At 39.0% G+C, this 16975-nt stretch overlaps 2 protein-coding genes across 2 annotated transcripts; one reads left to right on the top strand and one right to left on the bottom strand.

Moving 5' to 3' along the window:
- Nucleotides 1-1349: 1349 nt before the first annotated feature.
- Nucleotides 1350-2620, top strand: rbp4l (retinol binding protein 4, like; the record flags this gene model as incomplete). The annotated part of the gene is made up of 4 exons (XM_083929945.1): nt 1350-1466; nt 1555-1691; nt 2196-2308; nt 2397-2620. 4 exons carry the CDS (start codon nt 1350-1352, stop codon nt 2618-2620), a joined length of 591 nt encoding a protein of 196 aa, XP_083786071.1.
- A 6113-nt stretch (nt 2621-8733) lies between these two features.
- LOC310958366 (keratin, type I cytoskeletal 18) lies at nt 8734-16158 on the bottom strand (the record flags this gene model as incomplete). The annotated part of the gene is made up of 9 exons (XM_083929272.1): nt 8734-8849; nt 10163-10191; nt 10833-11050; nt 11895-12020; nt 12484-12648; nt 14294-14450; nt 15038-15120; nt 15602-15727; nt 15895-16158. 9 exons carry the CDS (start codon nt 16156-16158, stop codon nt 8734-8736), a joined length of 1284 nt encoding a protein of 427 aa, XP_083785398.1.
- Nucleotides 16159-16975: the final 817 nt, after the last annotated feature.

Raw genomic sequence — 16975 nt, 5'->3', positions numbered from 1 at the left:
TACAAAACGCTTTCATGTGGGCAAGGCCTTTTACTTTTGTCTCAATTTAAAGCTCCTTCAGAGAACATTTAATGGGAATATTTGGTCCTTTTAGACCCAAATATTCCCATTAAAGTGTTGTGATTGTTTTATATTTGAATATTTCAGTGTATTATCTTGTTTTCTTGTTGATCCTATGCAGGCTTGGAAGTTATGTAAGATTAGTTTCACAAGCAGATTTGTGCATTGTGGCACTTTGCCATAAACTTTGAACCGAGTGGCTTTCATTAGAAATTCTCTCTTGAAAACATCTTTGTCATAACAGACAGCAACCTTATATATGTTTTGTTTTCTGCAGAAAAAAAGCACTATAACCTGCAAAATCAAAAGATGAAAATACATTTGTCACATGTAGTGAATATTGGTATTGTGGCAGTAAGTATGTGATGCAGAAAATTTGCATTTACAAAACTATTTTTCAGACTTTTTCTTAATAAGCCAATAACAAAGCTCAAAAGTGTCTGCTGCTACCCCATAATAACTTTCTTTGAATTAAATAAAGCGTCAGTTTTGGAGCAATTTATTTCAATTATTGATACTTAATAATTTAGCAGTTAAGTAAACTCTAACACTTAATTTATGCTCTGCAATGCTCCATGTTTGCATTCAAATATGTACTTGTAGTTGCATCTGCATATGCATGATTTTTTTTATTGTGCTTCCAATCAGTTACACAACAGTCTATTTGTTTTTATGGTAAATCTTGGGCAGGTTTCAACGTAGAATCCAGATTACCGTAAGTATTTACCCAACTGGATTACCTCTAGATTTAAGCACCTTATTTAGTTCCAAGCAGTGAAAATCAGCCATAAGCGTGTCTGTGGTGTGTGTATATAAAGGCTGCCTCACACAACACAGGACTCGTAATCACTGTCTCTTCTTTGACTCAAAACAGGTAAGACATGACATTTTTACTTATTTTACCTTCTACTTACTAGCTTGTGGATTTTTTCTTCAAATTAAATCAGTAGCAGTCAGAAAAAGCTATCTGAAATTGTGTTTTCTGAAGGTGCACATCTATGACTGTTCATATTAGAGACTTAATAATCACTGGACTGTGTAATGTGGTGTAGCGTGGTGTAAATTTGTGGTATAGACATTTTAACATTTTTTTACAGCATGTAATAGGCTGTAACACAGTGCTACTATTTTCTTTATCTCATGCCAACATGGAACATTATATTGCATTTATTGTATTTAGGTATACAAAAATGGTCAGGGATGGTGGACTATTGTGTCCTGAGATACAGTTTTGTGTATAAATATTCTCATTCTGGTCCTGACAAACTGAGATGTATGTTCATTACAGAATGGGATCCTCTAAGCTCGCCCTGCTGCTGGTCCTGCTGTCCTGCGTAGAGCAATGTCTGTCTGCCTCCTGTGTCGTTGACAGCTTCACGGTCAAACAGGACTTTGACCCCAAGAGGGTGAGTGAATTAAAACACAAACAGCATGCATGTTGAATAAGTAAGTTGAATAATTCTGACATTTCCTCCTCCTTTCTTTTCATCGCAGTATGCAGGAAAGTGGTATGCGCTGCAGAAGAAAGATCCAGAGGGCCTGTTCCTGCAGGACAACATCTCCGCCGAGTACACCATTGATGATGATGGCTCCATGACCGCCTCCTCCAAAGGACGCGTCACTCTGTTTGGGTAAGTCACGCCATCAAATTACTTTTTGGAGTCACAGGGATTAGAGACTTTTTACCCTGATCTATTTCACTCATTATGTACAGATAGTTACATTATCAAAAAGCAAAACTGAACTAAAGGGTCAGTTTGGACACAAAGACCTTCACTCGATAAGGATCTGGGATCTAGGATCTGAGATATTCAGTTTCCAGGGTCAGCAGTTAGGAACAGGTGTAGTTTTCTAGAAGCACATTCTGAGCAGCATGAGCTACAAACTGTGTTTTCTCTGGATTATGGAGGATTAGAAATAAATGAGGGCTGTAGAGGATTTTTAAACAGGAATTTGGGCTTAAATGCACTTTTATAAACAAACTTAAGACATTCCGCTGGACATGAAGTGAGTGGATTCTTTTAGAGTTTAAACAGTTCCTGTAAATTCAAGAAAAGGACAATATTAGCCAAAGACTTGATTTCTTGTGCATCGTTCACTTTGATACTATGTGTGTTTGTATCATAATGTTGCAGCTTCTGGGTTGTGTGTGCTGACATGGCTGCCCAGTACTCTGTCCCCGACCCTGCCAACCCCGGCAAGATGTTCATGAACTACCAGGGACTGGCTAGCTACCTGTCCAGTGGAGGTCAGTTGTGCACTCATACCCCTCCTCACATCTTATATCTCCTCATTCCTCTGCACACTCACTAACCTCTACCTTTCTATCCAACCAGGTGACAACTACTGGGTGATCGACACCGACTATGACAACTACGCCATCACTTACGCCTGCCGCACCCTGAAGGAAGATGGCAGCTGTGAGGACGGCTACGCCATTATCTTCTCCAGGAACCCCCGAGGCCTGCCTCCCGCCATTCAGCGCATTGTCCGTCAGAAACAGGATGACATCTGCATGGCCGGAGAGTTTCAGCCTGTCCTGCAGTCTGGAGCCTGCTAAAGAGAAAGAGAGAAGAGAGCAGGGGAGTGTGAAACTGAGAAAGACAGGGAGTGGAAGCTTGATAGCAAAAAGAGGGAGAATGAAAGTGTGTATGTGATGGAAGACCTGTATGTCAGAGTGATAATGAGAATGAAGAGATGAAAAAAAAAATCAGGAGGAAAAACATTAGGTGAAGACAGTAAAAAATGTGCATATCTCCAATCCAGATCCAGAGCAGATCCATTCTGTTGTTTTTTTATTTTATTTACAAGAATCGATTTACTCCTGCTCATCTATTGTTTGTCCAAGGAAAATGTTACTGCTGCTGTGGTATGTTAAGTGAACTTGAAAGATGAAATAAAAGATATTTTTCTAAACAATTCAACTGGAAGGTTGTCCTTTTTGTGCTCTAAAAAAAGTTATATTTCACTTTCAAACCATGTGTGACTGCATATAAATCCTTTAAATGAAGCATAGCTGTTTGAAGCTTAAAAGCACACAATTATTTGTCAGCAGTTGAGGCTTGAAAACATTCTTGCACTTTGGCCGTGTAAGCGGTTGTGATCCCTCCTGAGCTCAAGAGAATGCAGCCAAACACAACACTTTACTCACTGAGCAGTAATAAGCTGTGGTGGTCTGATGTTCAGAGAACTTAGTCCTATTTTACTAACTCACCTGTTAGGCCGTGTGATCTTCGGGTCAACAAGTGAATCGGGGGCCCTCTACAAACACGACTGGCTGTATAATCTTTGATGCTCAAATGTTCTTGAAATGTTACATCCCTAAATACGTCAAATCGAGGAAGTAATGAGAAAAGCAAGATGGCTGACAGTGATCGACTGAGTGAGGCAGAACGACAGATGGAGAAGGTTTGTTTCTGTAGCAGGTGTGTAATCCTGTTGATGTTACGCAACAAGCTGGAAAGCAATGTGCTAAAGCCAATAACGGTCAAGCATTACTGTAAACCAATACAATACACCTGGTGTCCTGGCTTACTTCATGGAGGACAGTCACTCAAAACAGTGTCGACCACTTGGACACAAAACTCAAAAGCCAAATATGACACAAGGGTGGGAATTGGAAATTTTGCCTATTTTTCCAACTACATAATAATGAAGCAATATTTAACTGGACTTGAACTCAAACTTTGTTGTGACTTAAATTAACTTATGCGATGAATTTCCTCCCAAAAATGCAGTGAAACATATTAAATTCATTCATTCTCTGCAGCATTTATGAACTTTTTTTAGGTGTGAAATCCCACCTGGGATGACTGAAGGCTGTTAACCCCACATAGACACCATTATAGAAGAACAATATTTACATTGATCAACCTCACTTATTATTTGGTTTATAAAATGATATTAAAAATAAATTCAGACATTTATTGGTTGATCCACTATTACATAGATATATATTTCTGTTTTACTTAACTTGTTTATTAATTTATTTACCCTGTTTGTTTACTTTCATATTTTATTCATTTGTTTATTTTGATTGAATTTTGATTGGATTTCTTTTTTCTAGAACTATAAAAAAAACTTCAAATTATGTTCTGTGGTGTTTTCTTATTTTTAAACACCACAGTAGACAAGCTTGACTTAAATTTACTCTTCTTTTATATACTGCACCATAGTCAAAATTGCTAAAAGGCTTTTTGAGTTTAAAATAACTTACTGGGTTCTGCTGAGTTTTATCTGGAGTTGTAAAACATGTATGTGTCAGTGATTGCTGATCTCTGTGAGTGATGACATTAGATAACGGGTAAAAAAGCTACTGTAGAGTCATTCTGCCTGCAAACTAGCTTAGCTCTGATGGGATCAACTGTTTGACCTTACTGGAAATGAGAGAATCACTGATGTGCAATTAAAAACACCTACGCTCAAACAATGTTTTATACATCTGTCATGTTGTACATCTGTAAAAATGATTTCCTCCATCCTGGAGCTGACGTTTTTGTCTTATTCTTGGATTTCACTTTGGATGGAGAAGAAACACTTAGAGTTAGAGAGAGAGAGAGAGAGAGAGAGAGAGAGAGAGAGAGAAAGGATTTAAATTTAGTCTCACTGCAGTCCCCTGTAAGAGCCCAGACTGTGTTCACGTAAATAGGCTGCGAGCTTGAGGTAAGAATATAAGTGGATTTGTCTGCTTGAGTCTGGTGAGGCTCCAACTCAAATACCCCACGTCTGGAGGATGCCAGAGTTACAGTAGGGGTTATGGTCTTTTAATGGTCTTCTCTACAGCAGCCTTTCGAAGCTTAGTGGCTTTGCTCTCATATGACATCATCACATTATTCCCATTTTAAGTCCCTGAGGGAGAAAGTTTTTTACATTTACTATAATTAAGACACTCTACCTTATATAACATTTTACACTGTGAATGTTTGCAATATACTTATACTAGATGAAATGTATATGAGTTGTTACAATAAGATCTGCCCACATGAGGGCAGTCAAATCACACTGAACACCGAACTTGAAGACCTACTGGACTTAAGGTAGTATAACAGTCATAGGCATGGTTATTAATAGTCATATTCATAGTCATTACTTATTTAATAAACCAGATTTAATTCAGTGACAGCTGATAACCTTACAATAATCAATGAGGCCCTACTTGATTTTCCGCGCTCAGTTTCTATTTTACATTTATTTATCCCGTTGGTGTGAGGTGCCAGTACTCTGCTTGGGAAAGAGGCATATTTCAGTGCTGTTTGTGCACAGGTTCATAGGCGCTATCCATCAGAATAAACAGGGTGAATGGACAGAGGGTGTAGGACACTGAAAGATAATTGGTGCTATTGTGTTTGTGATTGTGGGCTCAGGGAGGGGTCGAAATTGATCTGACTGAGGGGAGCAGTACATTTCAAATGCCGCTCTGTTCTTGCTCACGTCGGCAATAGTGGAAAAAAAAACAAAAGCAGAAAGGAAAATATGGCTAGATTACGTGATTACAGTTTGATTTAAAACTTTGTGTTGGGATCTTCTAAACACTGTCTGAACGCAACATCTGAACTTTGGAGGTGTGCTTGTTTTTGAAACATCACCAGACCGCCTAATCCAATGAGCTGTCTGTCTCTTACTCACCTCTGTCGTCATTCTCTCTCTGTGAGGAAAGACAGAATGTAGCTGCCCATGTACTCTACCTGACGTCATTTAAAAGATACAAGAAAACATGAACAAGCTTCTGCTTGTGGATCAGGCTCCATGAATCTGCTCTACAGGAGAAGCACAGAAAAACAAAACTAAACACAGCAGCAGCATATTAAAGAAATCTCTATCTCTCAGTCCTTTTATACAGTTTACACCAATAATATATGTTGTAACAAACTATTCTTCTTTCTTATTGCTGTATCAACATGTTACATGATCTTGTATTCCGTCTCAGCCTACAAAACTTATTTCTATTACAAACAAGAGAAGGTAATTGTATATTGAGTCAGATAATTCACTGTTCCCAGTGCAGTTTCCTTTGATTCAGGGACGAGTTGTATGGTAACATAAAATGTAATCGACAACGTAATTCAAAAGGTCCTAAATGCTGTTATTCCTTGGATATATTATATGTCATAGGTTCACTCTCAATGGTAGGACTTTTGCCATCATTACATAAATGATTTCCACCCGAGGGAAATTGCTTCTTTAAAGGGGGTGCAAAGGGCATTCTCATTTTATAAAATAGACACATTTGCATTACACATCAGTTGGTTAAAAGGTAACAGATGTTCAAGGCATTGAAGTAATAAATCATATTTATTAAGTCCCTACATCCAGACTATAAGGCACAATTTTCTAAACAGTTTTTAAAGCTCTCTAAATGTAATGAATTCTAAAATGTCAGTTTCACGTTGTATTGTGGAGCTTTAAAAACACAGCTGATGAATTTTAAGACAAAACCTGAAAATGTTGGCAGAGGCTTCATCAGTTCATGTACGCAACTGACCAGGCTGGGACATACATGAACTGATGAAGCCTCTTGGATGAGAGGTGAAATGTCTTCCTAGACAAATGACCAAGTCCAGTTGCTTTTGACTGAAATTGCTTTGGGGATAACAATGACCTGGACAAATAAGAACATTCACAGGCTTGTTGGCAGAGTTGAGAAACATCTAAAAGCTATTCAAATAATTGTAATTAATGTGGATTTGGCCTCACACCCAGTGAAGTCCTGCAAGCAGGCCATTACACATTAAATCTTACTTATATTTTCAACTCTAAATTGAGACATTCCTCCTGTCATTATAATTCATTTTGGTTTCCTTCCTTTTGACTTTTGTCCATCAGGACTATTGGTGCTCGGTGACCCGGTCCAAGAGGTCATGACCCTAAAGTATAGGGTTGATCGAAGTCACCGTGGGGTTTTTATGTCATGACAAAGTGTGTGCTCAGGTAAGAATAATTATCGGATATATTGAGTCTCTTAAGTGGAGCAGAATAAAAAATGAACTGTACGAAAAAACAAACAGGAAGATTCCAAGTCATTCTGTATCATTCATTTTATATTTAAAGCAGAGACACAAATTTAACAGCATGACCCAACACACACATCGCATGCCACTGTATGTTTTTTATTTTACAAATCATCGTAGTATAATTCCGCTGTAATTACCTCAGTATTACAAGATTTGTCTTTGATGAAAGGCTGAGAGAGACATTATTTCACTCCTAATCCAATGAGAAGGAGGAGAGTGTGAGGAGGATCAACAGTACTAACCAGCAATGTGTTTTGCCTTTTAAGCTCCAGCGTATTTTTCTTCCTCATGTTTAAATCACTGCAGCTACTCTTACTCCCAAAATAATCTAATGGATAGTTTTAAAAAAACAAAAAACAAATACCACAGTCCTTTTTTTAGTTTTAATTTTCAAACTTTTATCATTGAAAGTTTACAAGATTCATATTTATTTCAGGACATCCCAATTAATGATACACTGACCACCAGGTTATGTGACAATCAGGCAACAAAACAAAGTTGTTTGTTATGTGTAATATATGTGTGTTTTTTTTAATCTCATCTGAGGCACTTTTTGAAAAGCTTAAGTTTTTAACTGTATTGTTGTTTTAAGAATTTGGGTAAGGATGTTATTCCTGTGATTTCTAGCCTCACTGAAAAGGATGGCAGTATCGGTCCATTAGTTACACTTTGGTCTCAACAACTTTTGGATTGCCACGACATTTTGTGCCGATATTCATTCTCCCCAGAGGATGAAGATTGACTTTTCCTCTAACCCCATGATCCGGTTGACATTTCAATTTGTTCAATTCTCAGATGAACTTTGTATTTTATTGTATTGTATTGCTATTTAGCAAATGGATAACACTCTAAGCTAAGATGGTAAGGATTGTAAACATTATAAACATTTAGTTTAAACAAAGAGTGCAACTTTTCAGAGTTGCTTTCATGAGTGAGCACTCTTGATCTTGCTAAACAGCATTTGCATGAGGTAAAGTCAAAATTGTATGCAACTTAATTAATAGCAGGTTGCAGCAGCACAGCAACACAAAATTGCCTAGTACTGTCCACTGTCTTAAAAAAACACTGATTTCAGTGTTTAGTGTTTATTCTGAGTGACATGGGAATAGATAATATGTAAACAGGACACGGATTAAAGAAACTTTATTGAGACAGAGTACAAACACAAAACAGCAAAGACAATTTAACAATATTCTTGTAAAAGGACTAAAGGTATGCATTACATTGACTAAAGTAAACTTTTTTCTACACTAAGTAATAAATATCTCCATTAAGTACACAGCATTGTATTAGTAAAACAGTATGAAGATGGTTAGTTGCTTTCACACAGACACACAGACACCTCTCTAGTCTAAAGTGGTATAAGTATGTATAGCTACAGCAGTACTGGACATGGCGTTTGTGCCATTTTCTCCAGGAACAATCAATTGATCAAAGTTTCACTAATAAGTAAACTGTGGGAAAACATTCTCTGAAAACTCAAAACATTCATAATCGAGCAATGTCGCCAAGAATTCCCTATTCAAAACAATATTTTCTCTGTTGCAAGAATAAATGAATCCACCGCTCGTCGGACACTCTTCTCCCTTTCACTTCTTGTTTGTTTCGCCCCTCTCTCAGGTGTGTCATTTTCTGCTACTTTCTTTTCCCTCCTTTCCTCTTTTTATTTCTTGGTCTCCTCGATCTGCTCAACCTCGCTGGATTCATCCACCACTTTACCATTGATCATTGTCTGAGTCACCACCTTCACAATTTTCCTGGTGCGAACATCAGGCTCTTCTGTACAGACGGAGATGAGAAAAGATTGAATGAGATGAGAAGGGATGAGATGGAAGAAGAGAGAAAAGAGAGGAAATTATTTTAGAGATTATGTTGAGATCAGATACAATGAGTTGAAATGACACAAGTAAAATATTAGATCAGTTTAAATGGGATCACATGAGATTTACACAGGTGAGAAAGTAAGCTGTGAGGTAAAGTGATGATACAAGATGAGATGGAAGAGAAACGTTTGGTGATGTGAGATTAAATGACAAAAAAAAGAGATAAAAAGTGAAAAGATGAGATCATATGAAGAAAATATCCCCTGTAATCTGTGTAGAATCATGTGCCTGAGTATGACCCCCACTGCCCCGTCTGTGTTGCACACAGAACTCCTATGTGTCTGAACTGTACTAAATAAGATTAGACTACATGCAATTCTCACTTACGGGTCCTAAAAACGGCTTTAACTAATAAAATCTCAAGTCTCATGAAGGACTCTTTGTAAAATGTGATTTCCACATCTGTTGCCAAGTATAAAAATGCTTAATTCACAGAAAAATGCACATAGTCCGTATTCAGGAATGGTGTCTTTAAACGAGCCGTCTGAACTTCGGTCTGGTTGTAACAGGTAGGAAATGCTGCTACAGTGCTGTTACAGTCATTCCCCGGGATATATTCAGACAGACAGTATGAGAAAAATAATGTGTTTCAACATTAAAGCATGTAAACATGTTCTAGTAGAAACCCAAAACACAAGTATGAACCTGAAAATGAGCATAATATCTAATAGCCTATAATAGCCTTTTGATTCTGTGTTGTCTTTAGTCCGCTAATGTGGAACATTTCCAAAACACCTCACAGGTTGTTAATCCGGCAGCATGAGTCAGTCGGATTAAAACACAACACACAGTTACAACATTGGGATAAATGTTTTCACGCCCATATTCGTTGCTATAGGAGCTTAGCTGTTAGCCGTCTTTGTATTGTTTTGAGGTTCATAAAACAATCATTAGTCCGTAGGCCACTTGGCTGTATGAATGAATATATGTTTGTGTGTGCCTGTCACTTCAACACTTTCAAATTACATGACAAATATGTGCGAAACGTTTGCTCAACTTATCTCCTTCATCATTACAGCTTTAGTCACTCTTTAGGCTACCTCCCTGATGTATCCGTCAGGGTGAGATAAGTTGCATTGCAAATGAATCGATGACTTCAAACTTTGGTGTAGGCTTCTACATAACGCTGTGCTTGGAAGTCATTCCTAGGCCCTACAAGTTGTGACTTTGCTTTTTTTATGAGTTAAAAACCACGAGCCAGGTACTCACTTTTTGGTGGAGGAGGAACTTCCTTGATGCTGAGGAGTATAAAGGAAACTTTAGGAAAGCTTTGAATTGACTTGATTACAAGATGAACACATTTAAAGGAATAGTTCAAGAAATGTGCTTATTCACTGCAGAGACTTAGATGAGAAGATCAATACCGCGCTCATGTCTGTAGCTTCAATTAATGAGAAGCTGGAGCCAGCAGTTGGTTAGCTTAGCTTAGCATAAAGACTGGAAACAGGGGGAAACAGACTCTGTCCAAAAATAAGAGGTAAAAAATGTGCCTACTAGCACCTCTGAATTTCATTAATTAACTTATTATAGTGAGATGAGAAGCTGTGGTTTTACAGGGGGTCTGTTTCCTTTGGATTTAGCTAATAGGCTGCTGTGAGAGTGGTATTGATTTTCTAATCTAAGTTTGTCTCTCAGCCACTCATAAGACTAGTGGTGAAAACTCCTGTTTCTGCAACAGAGGAAGCTGCAGTTTCTGACCTATACGACCCTAGCTACTGAACAAAACAGGCATATTGTGCAAGCGTCAACAGTTGGCTGCTTGCTACCATTCAAGGGTTAGGGTTAAGTCAAAAGGCAGGGTTTAGGTTAGGGTTAGGGTAACTACATTCTAGCTACCTGGGTCCTAGAAATACTGTCCAACTACTACTTGAAAACTCACGTTTCCTCTCCCTCCAGCAGGCGCCTGTAGGTGGCGATCTCCATCTCCAGGTTCTGCTTGATGCGGAGGAGCTGCTCGTAGTCGGTCTTGGTGCGCTGCATGTCCAGCCTGAGCTGAGAGAGGTCGTCCTCGAGCTGGCTCAGGGTGGCCTGCAGCCGCTCCATCTCAGAGGTGTATTTGTGACCCGTCTCACCCAGGTTACCTTCCAGCGCTGCAATCTGAGGAAAGACAGGGAAAATATTAAGAGAGGCGACCTGCCTTATCCTCATACCTGGGTCTAATATTACCATTGTGTCCTTGTTATATTCCCCATCATCATATCAGTTTATAAGTTAAATGACTGGTGACCTGGGAAATGTCCCAAAATGATCATGTTCACCCATTCTCCCAGTGTGCAGGTGCTTAATGTTGGCTAAAAGTTCTGGCTTTTCAAGCTCCTCAGGGGGGTGTTTGCCAGTATGAATCAAAACTCAGTGTCTCCTGATTCTGAAATTACTTCCCAAACCCATCATCAACAAATACCTGCACGTTGACAAGGCCTTGGCCTCCAAAACAAACATTCTGCTGAGACAGGATTACCCATCTCACCACCGAAACTCACCCCCATACAATTTAGCAACTGTATCCGCTAGATCCTCAGATGACATATAGCGTGGGAGAACATGTTTACTGTCAACACAGGATTACTGGAGTGAAAAACATTAGGTTTTTCTCAGACGCTGATGTCTAAACTGAGACTGATTTTGAACTTCTGCAAGGATTTTCTTTGCTTGACAAATCCCTTCTAAACTCTGTCTTCAACACAATGCCGTAACTCATCTTGGCTTTGTGAAAAGGTGACACTCCTTACTATATTTTAAAATCACGGTTGTGGTGTTTGCACTGCCTCATGGGCATTACGTTTTGTTTGCACAGCTCCAAATCTAGAACCATGTCAGGCCTTAGCATTTGTCTTTCACCAAATTTCATGTAGAATGAAAATTCTCCTTTTATGTCTCATGTGTGTGTTCATGGAGTCATTTGCTCCACTTGTTGCCTCCCTCTTCAGGTGTAGCAGCTCACCTGTTTGTGCAGACTCTCCAGCTCCACCTCAAGGGTCTGCAGGAAGCGCTGCCTCTCGACCAGTTCGCTCTGAGCTCCTCTCAGAGCCTCGTTACTTTCCTTCACCTCGTTCTGCACCGTCTCCAGCTGGACGCGACACAAAGTAAACACATAATACACACGAGCATGAATCGCATGTATTATACTAAATAATAATTAAACAATTGTGTTTCCTTTTAATAAACTTTGATAGAGTTGGATTAGACTACCAGGTGTAACTGACAAAATATTTCTGACAAAATAAATCTAAAATCTAAAATTTGATGATTAATTGACTACAGTCAATCAACAGGGAAAACAAACACCATTTTGATAACTTGCGAATAATATAGTTGAAAACAAAAAAACTATGAAATATTATTATATATTTTCATATTTAAGATTCTTAAATGTGAGGATTTACTGCTTTTCTTGAATATCTTTGGGTGTTGTACATGTTCCCTTAGTTTGGACACATAGATACACTAAACAATTGAACTATTAACAAAAAAGTTGCAGTCCTATTTCAATTCTCTTGTCATGAGAAAGAAATGGCACTTTCTCCCCTCACCTTCTTGCGATACCAGTGATCTGCTTGGTCCTTGTTCTTCTTGACGATCCCCTCATACTGGGAACGCAGGTCAGACAGAATGGTGCCCAGCTCCGGCCCGCTTGCCGAGTCAACCTCCACATTCACCTCATCTCTGGCAATACGAGACTTCATCTGTTCCAATTCCTGTAGGAGGAGAGGCATGGACGGATTACTGAACGGGCACAGGCCCAGGGGCCCATAGTGTAGGGGCCCTGACTTAATGTTTCTAAAAAATACACACAATAATCACAATGAGATCTTTAATGATGACAAACATACACAAAACATCTAGAAATTAAACAAAATGACTGCAGAGATGCAACAAAACCAAAGAGATGCTTAATGACTGAAAATTGGTACAAAAACATACATAACAATTACTAACAACCCAAAATGACTATGAAAAGACACATAAACGACCACATGAAGCAGAAAATATGTAAAAATAAATGCAAAACAATCCCAAAGAGATGCAATTGAGATGTGATGCGGTTGCATTGAGTCATCACTAAATAAACTTGAAGCTGTAACATATGTGTGAATGCACAGACAACATATGGAACCAGGAATAGTTTTGTGAAACTAAACCACTGGGTGGCAGAGAGGCTGTGAGGGCATCTTCATAATTTAGATGTTCTCCATCAATAGTTGATGGGACAGAGCTCGCCTTACCTCTGGCTTTTCAACTCACTCTCTCTCTCTCTCTCACACACACACACACACACAAACACACACACACACACACACACACACACACACACACACACACACACACACACACACACACACACACACACACACACACACTGACGCACAGACACACACACACTAAACCCTATTCATGTCCGCTGGATCTCTTTCACTCTTGTTTCTTTGTGACATTGTGTCATGTCACATTTGTTGTAATGTGATGTTATCTGGTTTTAATGCTCTTGGTATATATAATATTTGAGCATCTGTTGGACAATAATGTTTAATTATATACTTTATTTTATGGGCAGCGATTGTATCTTTGTTTAAGAAGGGGAAGCGTGACAGGTGTGATTTAATCCAGTTAGATAAAGTCATATAATTCAGATAAACCCCAGAGATGCTGCTTTTCTCTTATAGCAGGGAAAAAGTCTATATTTCCAACATAAAGGACCGACATAGATGTGAGACGGCAAAGAGGCATCTTTCACTTTCTTCACACTGGACAGGATCAAAACCTTCACACGTGGTCTAAAGAGACAATTAAGCAAATGTAAGATACATGTGCATGATAAATTCCAGGATTCACAAGGGCCAAAACGATTCAGTCTCATTTAGTCAAAAACAGTATCAGTATCTGCAGTAGGTCATGGAGCTGTGCAGTTTTTTCACATCTTGTTTCAGTAAGTAGGATATCAGTCCTTCTCTCGGTGAGACAGGGGGTAAGTTTATCTTAGTCCCCCCCAGAGGACAGTAGCTTGGATGCCTCAGATCAGCTGACTGGGCAGAAAGAGCAGGTTTGAGAAACTGGATCTACCTGCTCCTTTTGTCTGAAGTAACCAGAGGACCACCCCTCTCCCTCTCTCCCCCTCCTCCCTACACGTTTTTTTTTCTGTCCACTTAGACTCTAAATAAGACCTCTTGAGTCACCAAACTGGGTCAGGCTGATATAAAACAACTTGTTGTTTGTGAGGACAGTTTAGAGAATAAGAGAGCGGGCCAAAATGAAAATGAGATGAGGTAAATGTCAAGTAATGGAGAGGTAAACGTGATAAACGGTGTGTTAAAAGACCGGCATACCAGGACAGAACAGACTTACCTCCTCATGGTTTTTCTTGAGGAAGTAAAGTTCTTCTTTCAGGCTGTCCAGATCTCCCCTCAGGGAGGCGATGATCTGCTCGTGGTCGGTCTTGGCCTTTTTCAGAGCAACGCAGTCTCGCTCCACAGACTGACACATCACCAGCTCGGTCTCCCACCTAAAGTCCAGATAAATAGAGAGAAAGGCACAACAAATGTTTATTTGCTTTCTTTTTAATTGCAATCTAAAATTCCTTGTGAAGTTACTGTATATCTAAACTTTAAGGCTCTGATATGACTGCAGATTGAAAAGAAACATTTAGTTAAATTGAACTTGTTCTCTCCATCTCATGACATCCCTTTGCATAAAACATATTTAAAAATAACAATTTCTATGCACTCTGGAACACAGGAATAGACATGATAGGAAAAAATAGGAAAGTGATGGCTGAAGCAGAATTTTTTTTTTAAATTAAACCGATATCATGTTTTCCAAAAAATCTTAATAATGATAATCATTATTTTTAATAGTGATGATTATAATAATACTAATTATGACGATGATAATATAATATAATATTAATGTAATGCTACCATGCCGCACAGTTATTACAAATGTGCGGGGGCCGCTACAAGAAGATGTACTAAAAACCTAATCATTAGTCAATTAAACTCTAAAATGGCTCAATAAGGCATATAAAAGAAGACAGACAGCCAAAACTAGTTTCAGGTTTTCATCTTCATACTGTTATCACAAATCACTCACTTGATTCTGAAGTCATCCGCAGCCAGTTTAGCATTATCAATCTCTAACATGAGACGAGCATTTTCCAAGGTCCTCTTCCTCACCTGACAAATATTAACGTGGAGAAACAATGGTATGACATTAACATCCTTCATTTGAGTCACACAGACGTAATGTGAATTTCATTCTTTATGTATTATGTTCACATGTTTATATTGTATTTGGTATACTGGCAGTAAAAGTAGAATACCAGTGTAATAAAAGACATATTCAAATTAGATTTTTTTTTTTTTGTCTAATGAGGAAGCACATTCCATCTTCATTAAACTGTAACTTTTTCTGCTTGGTCCAAATAGGCAAAAGTAATGATTAACTCCACTCAAAGATCAAGTGTAGGTCGAATCCTGCCCGATGAATCTTTGGATGCAGCTTCTGCTAAAAGACGTGCACATGTCCACATTTGCAAGAGTGTTTTGTCAATGTAAAAGAACCAAAGTCGTCATGACCTTGAACTTTATTGATACAAAACTTGCAGTAATATAATGTATATATGTCTGGTCTGGCTGCACGTCCCTTTCCGCCCACCTCTTGCTCAACAGCATGAGCTTGGGCCATCATGGAATCAAGGTCATGACCTTTGGGAATGCGGTCGAGCATCAGCTGCTTGATCTTTGTCTCCAGGTCTGCGTTGGAGCGCTCAAGTGAACGCACCTGGAGGAAGACAAAGAGAATGGCACAGTCTAATGATCAAAGTGTTTCAGCTGGCTACTAACAGTATCATTTTCTCATCTGCATGGTGACAAACTGAGATACATCCGTCACCCATTTGGCTGCTGACCAACAGCCTAACAGTGCTGGTACTGTTTTATGTATCAGACCTTGTCCAGGTAGCTGGCCAGACGGTTGTTGAGACTCTGCATGGCCTCCTTATCGTTGGTGCTGTTGCCATGGATGCCATTAAGTTGCAGGCTGATTGGTCCGTTGAGATCCTGGCTGATAGAGGCCGAACGACTCAGCGGGCTGGCTGCAGCGAAAGACACCGAAGCACGGGAACGAGCGCGGCCCATGTCCATCAGTGAACGACTGGAAAAGGAGGGCTGACGGCCCATAGAGAAGCTCCTCACTGACATGCTGGAGTTCATGATGGGTGGCTGTGAGGACACAAAGAGCAACGCATGGAAATGTTGAAAAAGACAAAATGGAAGCGAGAGCACAATCACACTTTACATACATCACAGCTGCTAATGGTTCATCGCTTTGAATAGAGAGTGGATTGATGTTCAAATTGCATGTTGCATAACTTCAAATGACTATTTGACCTATAGCAGCCATTTAAAGCTAGAGTTACATGAGATCTGGTGGAGGATAAGCTCTTTTGTGGCCCTTAAGCAAATGTGTTTTATTTTAGCATTTGGCCAGACTTAAATACAAGTAGGGCCTTAGATTCAAGACCACTGAACGCCCCACTGAAAAATGATGAAAGGAGTCTTTCAAGGAGTGTACGTACTGCCGTCTAGTGGCTTTTCAAAGAACCATCTGCATTGAAGAGATTACTTTACGGTCAGAGCCACTTCACTCTGTCCGTCTCGGCTCTGTTCAAATGCAACTTCAACTCACGTCAGTGTAAAATCAAAATGTAAATGAGCACAGCTCAACCCTGGGTCGAAGGAGAGTCTCTCACCAGGACTGAAAATGCTCTCCTATAGTCTATTACTATGATAATAAGATGCATTTTATATTCAAGATGAGACTAATAGAGGATTTATATAAAAACAGGGAAAAGGAGAGAGAAGAAAAGTGGCTCCAGAGAAAAGAAGCATTGCTTAAGGTTTAGACTACTGAAGATGTGGTAAAATGTTATAAAAGATCATGGAATTTATGTTTCTGTTAAGATCCAATTCATATGCAAAAAAAACAAACATTTTTCAGCTTCGTAACTTTTTAACCTCATTTGATAAG

The sequence above is a fragment of the Echiichthys vipera genome, assembly GCF_963691815.1.
Source record: "Echiichthys vipera genome assembly, chromosome: 16".
Taxonomy (NCBI): Eukaryota; Metazoa; Chordata; class Actinopteri; order Perciformes; family Trachinidae; genus Echiichthys; species Echiichthys vipera.
This window is presented reverse-complemented; position numbering and strand designations above follow the sequence as displayed.